Raw genomic sequence first — 8520 nt, 5'->3', positions numbered from 1 at the left:
GCCACTAGGGGAACATTCTAAACTTCCAACTGGTTATTCACGTCATATATAGAAGTAATTGTATATAAGGGAGCATTTCCAAAAATAGAAAGAGGAGGGTGGAGTGCCACTGTCTTTGATTTATTACATGAGCAATATCTTAGCAAATAAAAAAGATAAGAAGTTCTTATTTTATATTCTACCTTGTTAATATCGGTAATTTGAGTTTCTAATTCGTACAAAACTATCGACTTAGTATTTTGAGTTCATAAACAACTAATTTGAACCATTGCTGCATTCAACATATCACGTGACACACAAAAATCAATGTTTATCTGTGTTTTTAATATTCTTTTAAATTAAAAATTGAATAATGTATAGTACTAAAATTGGAATTATAATTTACAGTTTGAAACTAAACTTTTTGACATAAATTCATGAAATAGTAGTTCAATAAAATTTTGAATGCAAGTCAACAAATGAGATGCCATGGCCTTTTACCAGTGACCCGTACGAAAAGGATTAAACAGAGAGTAACTTTGTTCCACTTTATTTGGTATTTGGAAATATATGTTATCAAAAAATAACAGACATCCACACCCATTCCCTAGCACATTCCATGAAAGGAATTATAGCATGCATAAAAAACAGTCCCTTGTATAGCTTATGATGATAGTGTCTACAAATGGATACATACTGTTATTGTAGGGCTATACCATGCTGAAGAATAAATAATGATAGTGCAATGGCTCTTAATATATTTAAAATGGATTTGGAAGACATGCAAAGTTGAATGCGATTAGATGAGGATTTTGTTCTACACCGTGGTTTTAGAAATGTACTTGAGCTTATGCATGACCTCAGATTTAAAACACAGATGTTGTTTCTTTCATCAAAAACACAAACAATGCACTGAAGAATTGAATTAATCAATATTCAATTGTGAAGATGTAATGTTTGATTCAACTAAATGATGATATTGTTGTACACCATGATTTTCGAGATGTACTTGAGCTTATGCATGACCTTAGATATAAAACACAAACGTCATGTTTCTTCCCTCAAAGACATGAGCAACACACTGAATAATCCAACTAATCAGTATAAATGACTGAAGTGTGCTGAGTGAAAAGGCAATCTATGGCTGCATCAAACAATGGATATTACTGGATACGGTCTTCATTAAGAAATATCACTCTTTCATAGGTGATTATATCTCAATTGTTAGTGCCCTTTCCAATTTTTGTACCAAAACTGGCTCACTAAAGGTCACTGCAGAAAAAGATGAAAGCTCATGATGTAGCTTAACACTTTTCAAAACTTTCTGAAGATAACTTTTGGGTAATAAAAAGCTTAAAGAAGCAGAATTTTATGCTTCTGAACATGTTTATGAAGATGACATTGTATGATATTTGGAAACATGAAAAACTGTGAGGTGAAAATAATAAAAGACTTGGATTAAGTTGTTTTAAGAAAACATCACCAAAAAAAGATTTAAAAATTAAAATACACATATTTCCATAAAGTTCATAAACAATGTTTTGGGGCAGTAGAAAAATAATACTTGTTATGTGCAAAGAATATTTTCCTGTGGATAAAGTATTCTGTAAATTCTAATCTGTCACTGAAGCATGGTACTATAAAGGTAGGGTCGGTGTTCTGGGCTTTTGTTTCTTAGTCTATTCTTTTACATGGAAAAAATACTTCAAGAGACTAGCATTCAATTCTGCAGGCCAGCAGACATTTCAGATGACACTTCTCATGACTCACACTAAGTACGTTGATGAACCCTGTTAAACTGGACAACAATTTTGGAGTCGCATTCCTGGTAAGATTAATGCAGCATTACAATTATCTTTATAGTATTTATGTTCTGTTAAATACACTGAACAAATTCAGTTCAAACTGTAGACATTCAATTGTAGACTTTTTACCTACACATTCATTTGGAACCAACAGCATTTTCATGAACTGACAAACTATATGGAAAGCAGCTACTCAATAGCACCCACTGCTAATTCTTGGACTCCTCTGACAGAATAATGGGATTTGACTATAATTCTTATAGCATACCCATGGACCTAAAGTAAGTTGTACATTTTTTTAGAAATAGGATGTGAGCCATGAACCCTTAGATCTACAGTTCAGACTCTAACCACTAGGCCATGCCTAGTCCCATTTGAACAGAAACTCAAATGTAGCCTGTATGCATTCTGATGTTAATCTCAAACCTACATGTGTTTTCCTTTTATCATGAACATAACTAAAACTACGTGTAACAGTAAGACTGAAACAGCAACAGTATAAATGTGCTGCAGTTCTTATTTCACAATGTACTAATTTCTATAAATGAGGCAAACATATATAATCATTTCTTTCTTATTTCAATATGGCTAAAATGACAAAGTTTTCCTAAAAATTTAATGATTTAAAAATTTTGAAATTATATCTTTAATAAATGTAATTTAAAGTTAAAATGAGGGAAATTAAATAAATACATTTAACTCACATTTTATTCAGAGTTTGGTTTCTTATTGTTCATAACACTTAAAACAGCTCTCAAGACTACCAATTACTCCAAGGACCAAATAAAAGACAGGCCATCTCTTACAACCACAAACTCCTTTAACAGTGGGATATACACAGTTTTCTACTTTTTATATTAATAAAGTGTTTTTAGGAATTTGTCAGATCTTCTGATATGTGAAGTTTCAAAAAACACATGGTCAAGAATGACAATAAATTGCTTTTGTTCTAGCTGCCTCTGTACTTGGTCATTCTCTGGAGATAAAAACCAGTCTCTCTATTGGAGGGATGGCTGTAAAGCTGCATGTTGTTGATGGATGTTGACAGTAGTTTCCTTCAATGGTAAGTCAGGTGATTCCTCAGGGTTATACTCAAATGAGAAAAACCAGCCAAGTAAAAGTGCTAGGCACTCTGGGTAAGCCTGATGTTATTGAGATATCTAAGTAATGTTAGGTTTTAGTCAGTCTGTTATAAGTTATTAACCGACACATGGAACGGATGGCAACTACCTGTTGTAAAAAACACAAGTACATAGGACAACAATTCAAAAGTCACTTAAGGCCCCAGCAGATGTTCTCTGATCGAGGTAAGGGCAAGTGTTGCATCTGCTCCTTTGACAATTGTATGTGCACCAACTGGAATATCAGATGATAGTTATATGTTATTTGGAAATTGACTGTGGATGAGTAAATCTTTAATGTTCGTGTCTTGTTTATAAGAAATTAGAGGTTTGCTAGGGAAAATGTGACCAATGGTATTGTCCTCGGTTATGATGTGAAACTTGTCCAACAATATAAGTGCCCCAAGACAAGCCCCATCCAACACTAATAAAAGAAGCACAGTCAAAAAAGAATTCGTTTTTAAATTGAGTTGTTTAGATCCTTTGTGTATTAATGAATGGTTCAGCTTTTTATAACATTTTCAAATAACCTTCATTTATTACCTAAAAATGATTAAGTTATTTATTTCTTTGCTTTGTAGACTTATTTTTATATTTATAATAATTTTTATTACTTTTTTTTAATCACCAGCTTTTTTCTTCAGTTTTATTATATTGATTAATTCTTGTGGTTCTACCTCATGTTACATTCTGTTCTTGTGTATTTTTAAAACATTCCTGTAGTTGTCATTTTGTTTCTGGCTTGAAAGAGCATATGCTCAAAACTTGCCACGAAAATAAAATACAAACAGTTTTTTTATAGTGAGTTATCTCTTAGAAAATGCTCATACTACAAGTTACTATATACTTTGTTCCCAAATCTAAACATCACTCTATAATTAAAACACAACAGCAAAGAATTATACTGAAATATATAATCTTCAATTTGTAAATAAATCTGCGACATTGAAAAATTGAGTCAAAAACTGTAGACAATAATTAAGATGAATATATCATAAACTAAATAACGAATTACTTATTGTCCTGCAGTAAAAAAAAAAAAAATAAATAAAAAAAAAGTGTTCACATTTGCTTTTGATGTTCTAAATCAAAGGTAGAATATTTAATAATAATTTAGTTTTACACTATAATTGGATAATATGAAAGTATAACAAATAACAGAGTTGATACCTCTTGGTTATTCATCATTTTTATCTTGTAATACTACAAATACAGATTATGGTACCTGTTTTTGTTCTTTCTTGAGCTTTAAATTCTCACCAAGTCAAACACCCATATGAATTTCAGAACTATCTATGAAACACGAAGTAATACATTCCTAGATGCAGTTTATAAAAAAAGCTTAATGTGACCAAACCCTGAATGTTAACATTTTCCTTTACTGAAAATGTACTTCCAATAATACTTACCTCCACTTGCACTATAGCTTTATCCCAACAAAAGTTTCTCTTCTCTGCCCATCTAAGTGTTAGGTATGAATCTAACCTCACTTGCTCCAGCCTTTATAGTCAACTATATTGCTGAAAGTAACATAAACCTTATGACTCTCTCCACCTATGTCAATGCACACCTTATCTCAGTTTCCTATATAAGCTCCCTGTTATTACTTCCTACTCACTTCAACACAATCCAATAAGCAGACTAAATCTGGCCATTTTGTGGGGAGGAAGGGCAGGAGAGTGTGAAAGGAGGTAAGTATTAGTAGAAATACATTTCTGGTATAGGAAAATGTTAACTTTCGAAACACACCTCTTCTCACACTATAACTAGAATCCAACACTGGCAAGGTGGAAGGGCCAGTGAAGCAAGATCAACACAGAAAGCATCTGTATAGAAAAGAGGTATGCGAAAATGAAATATAGGGCTGGGGCACAAGGACTGCTTTTTATTTTGTCTTGTTTAGTAAAACGGTATTATTGGAGCCCAACCTGCAAGTTATAGAATGTTGCATGTTGAGCCACTGGAATTACGAAGACAAGGCAAGCAACTCAAAAGTGGACAAACACTTACCCCAACTTGAAGAAGTGCAAAATGCAATAAACTGAACTGGGATTTATGGGACCTGTCCTACCTCATCCAACCTGAAGAAACAGATTACCTGGCCAGGGATTACAAACTGAAATCCTAACTCTGCAGCCTCAGAAGAAAGGCAACACTTCCTGTCTCTGGAAATACAAGAAGGATGTGGAACAAAATAAGTCCAATAAATGGCACAGGAACAGACACTCTGCATGAAAGAAAAGGCCATGCTAAACTCAACTAGATAGGAAAGAGTCATTTCTGAACTGGAATTATGAGAAGCCTCCCATATAAGCTGATCCTGCTCCTACCATACATCTGGGAAGACCATACAGGGTTATTGGTAGGAGGGGAACCCAGCTTTGCCCTCTTCTCCTTGAGTGGAATAATGAGTTCAAGTATCACTGAAAAGGAGTAAACCAGCCACTGGAAACTGGGAGTGGTAAGGACTACCATACTTCACTAGGAAAAATGAGGGGGTGGATACCCGTATTGAGGGTTTCCAAGGAATGATGCTCTGGAGTGAAATAGGTGAACCATATTCCTTATTTTGAAAAGCAAACTGACCCCAATTTATTCAATCTAGGAATCAGCAGGGATGTGATATAATTGTTTACCACCCGGAAAGTGCATAAGGTGGTCTTATGTAACACCCCATCTCAACAGAACTCATTGATACCAGAAATTTTTTTTTATTGGCCTACTAGTAGCTAGTCTAAACTTCGAAGGAAGCATACCTGACCAGGCAACAACCGCCACTGAATGGGATCCAAATGAAAACGATTAAAGGGTCCCTGAAAAAGAAGAGAAATGAACACTAAATATAACCAAAATTACTTTGAAAAACTATTACTTCAAAATTATTTTCATTATTTTGCAAAATAAAGAAAATAAAAACTCCAGACCTAAGAAGACAGGTCTAAAAAACAGGAATCGTCTAAAGCGTAGGTATAACTAAAGCCATTCAAACTGAAGAGAAACTCACAGCAAACACATGAAACCACTGTCATAGTGTTCTGCTGTTGAGAAAAGTGAAAAGGAAGTAATAATGGGGAGCTTATATATGGATCTGAGATAGGGGGAGCATTGACATAGGTGGAGAGAGTCATAAGGTTTATGTTACTTTCAGCAATATAAGCAATATAATAAAGGCTGGAGCAAGCGAGGTAAGATTCATACTCAACACTTAGATGGGCAGAGAAGAGAAACTTTTGTTGGGATAAAGCTATAGTGCGAGAGGAGGTAAACACGATTCGGAACTTTCATTTTATCAAGTGACAGCTATTTTGTGTGCTAGTTTTCTTCGTTAGTTTGTTCTAAACTTTTTCTAAACAAAGCTTTGGAGAGAGAAATGAAACTGTTTAACTCATTTCATGATGTTAAATGAATTAAAAATCAAACTAAATTCTAATGTTAAGTAGTTCTGAATAAGCAGTGTACCTGGTTAAAACAAAAGACAAATATGGTCTTAAATGTAATTAACAGTTGCACCAACTGGTACATCTAGTAACATTGTAAGTAATCATTTTTATAAGAGATATTGTCTATACAAAATATTATTAAAAAATTTAAAATCTTACTATAAGGATTCATAGATATTCCTTTACCTTTCTCTTTTTTTATCCATCTTTTTAGCCACCATGTCACATACACCTGGTCCAAGAACATTATCCATTTGTATCAGGAAATCATCTACAGACTAAAAATAACTATATATATGTTTCCAGAAAATCCAAAGAAATTACAAGAGTAACTCAAAGAGATTTCAGGTTTATATTACCTCTTATACCAAACCAATTTTCAAAAATATAGATATGTATCAAATACATATAAAAATGTTTGTTTGTTGACTATATATTTCACAATTACATTGAAAATGTACTTTCATACATTTATATCTACAAGTTAGCAAAAAAAAGTACCTTTCATTTTCTTGTTAACTAGTATGACTGGATAAGTACTAAGTAGAATAATATAACAATTCCAAGGTGTCAACAAATTAGAAAGCATTATGGCAAATTTACAGCAAAAAAAGAAGAAGAAAGTGTTCATCATTTTAAAACCATTGAAATGAGTTTTGAATTTAAATATTCTTGTCTTGATAATGCAGTACGTCGCAACTTCCACTTTCATGAACTAATGTAATGAGTTAAAGATTTTTCATGTATTCAATGTTGAGTTAGATATTGTACAGGATACAAATTCAATGATCACCACAGCTGGATGATTTGTGGAATTTTCTAACTGATTATATTTAATTAATCAATTACTCTCATGAAAGTAATCTTCTTATTTTTAATTTTTTTAAAAGACTTTTTTGACTCATCCCTCATTTTAATATGATGGGTAGAACAATCTAAGACTAAGTTACTTTTTCAAACCAGGTGGGCTTACCTCTGAAATACTGAAAGCCTTTTCTTTGAGGATATGTCAAAAATATTATTGAGATATGTAGTTCATATTTGAAAACAATTCAGACAAGTGGAATTATCCACCCCTGAAACATTTTCAGCAGAAGTGAGATTACTTAAGTTTGACCCATTTCAGCCCAGTTTACAGACTTGATAAACCTTAGTTTCACTAGTAAAAAACCTTATTTATTCCAGAGGTTTCATTAATAATTACCTATTGTTCATATTGTTATTATACACAATTCATAGACAGGATTTCTTATATTAAGTGTGATTTGAAGTAACATATTATAACAATAGTTATATCAAGTTTCAGTCCCTTAGTCTTTTGTGAAAAATGTAATCACATATTTATAAAAACCTTCAACCTGAGACATTTAGTGTAGCTGGTTTCAACATGCAGGTTTCATAAACTTCACCAAGAATAAGGTCTAACATTTTCAAGGACTTTCTGTGATGGAACTATATTTTAAAGATTCAAAATCATCTGTCTTACTAGGTAAGTTGCAAGAAGTATAAGTAATCACTAAAACTTATTAAATTTCCTTCATTATTATTTAATGAAAGTATTACAATAAGAAATAGTTCTTATTAATAATACTAGTACTAAAGCCTTCTATGAAAACACTGAGCAAATGACACTCAAATATACATACAAAATTCAATGTAAAAGCATGAAAGTATACAATATATAACTATGGTTACCAGTATATAATTAAAACTTGAGTTTAAATTGCACAAGTCTGTGCTAGATGTGTTAAAACACATGAAATTACTTTGCTGTACTTGTTATAAAGTAAAAATTACAAAAGATTTCTATATTGTTGTCTACTGAAAGTCACTTTTAGGTAAATTGACAGAAATGATCTAACTTTAGAATTTATTATTTTGGGTAAAAAAATCCAACTTTGGTTTCAGCATTTTGGTATATTTTATATAAAAAAAATTTAAATCATAACACTTTTATTTTTATCATGGTTTCAGCAGGGAGAAAATAATAATGTTTCCAGTTTAATAGTGATCCTGTATTTGAAAAGTTTCAGAAACCACTGAACTGGAAAGAGTTAACAAAATGTGATTTCTATGCTTTGTTGTTGTTTTAATAATTAAGTTAAAGTTGTTAAGATGACATGTTGACTAATGAAAAACAATTTAATTAACCAACGTATAGAGCTTCAATCTTTT

General features: G+C 32.1%; 1 protein-coding gene across 2 annotated transcripts in view; it reads right to left on the bottom strand.

Annotated features, from left to right (window-relative positions):
* LOC106462802 (E3 UFM1-protein ligase 1-like) overlaps positions 1-8520 on the bottom strand; it is a 125410-nt gene that overhangs the window by 8739 nt on the left and 108151 nt on the right. For both annotated transcript variants that reach the window (XM_013922763.2, XM_022390151.1), the window contains exon 15: positions 6532-6623. In XM_013922763.2, the coding sequence (XP_013778217.1) occupies positions 6532-6623 (92 nt within the window). The remainder of the gene's footprint in view (positions 1-6531; positions 6624-8520) is intronic.

This window comes from Limulus polyphemus, unplaced genomic scaffold (genome assembly GCF_000517525.1).
Source record: "Limulus polyphemus unplaced genomic scaffold, Limulus_polyphemus-2.1.2 Scaffold1255, whole genome shotgun sequence".
NCBI lineage: Eukaryota > Metazoa > Arthropoda > Merostomata > Xiphosura > Limulidae > Limulus > Limulus polyphemus.
The sequence above is the reverse complement of the archived record's forward strand: the minus strand, read 5'-3'. Positions and strand labels throughout refer to the sequence as shown.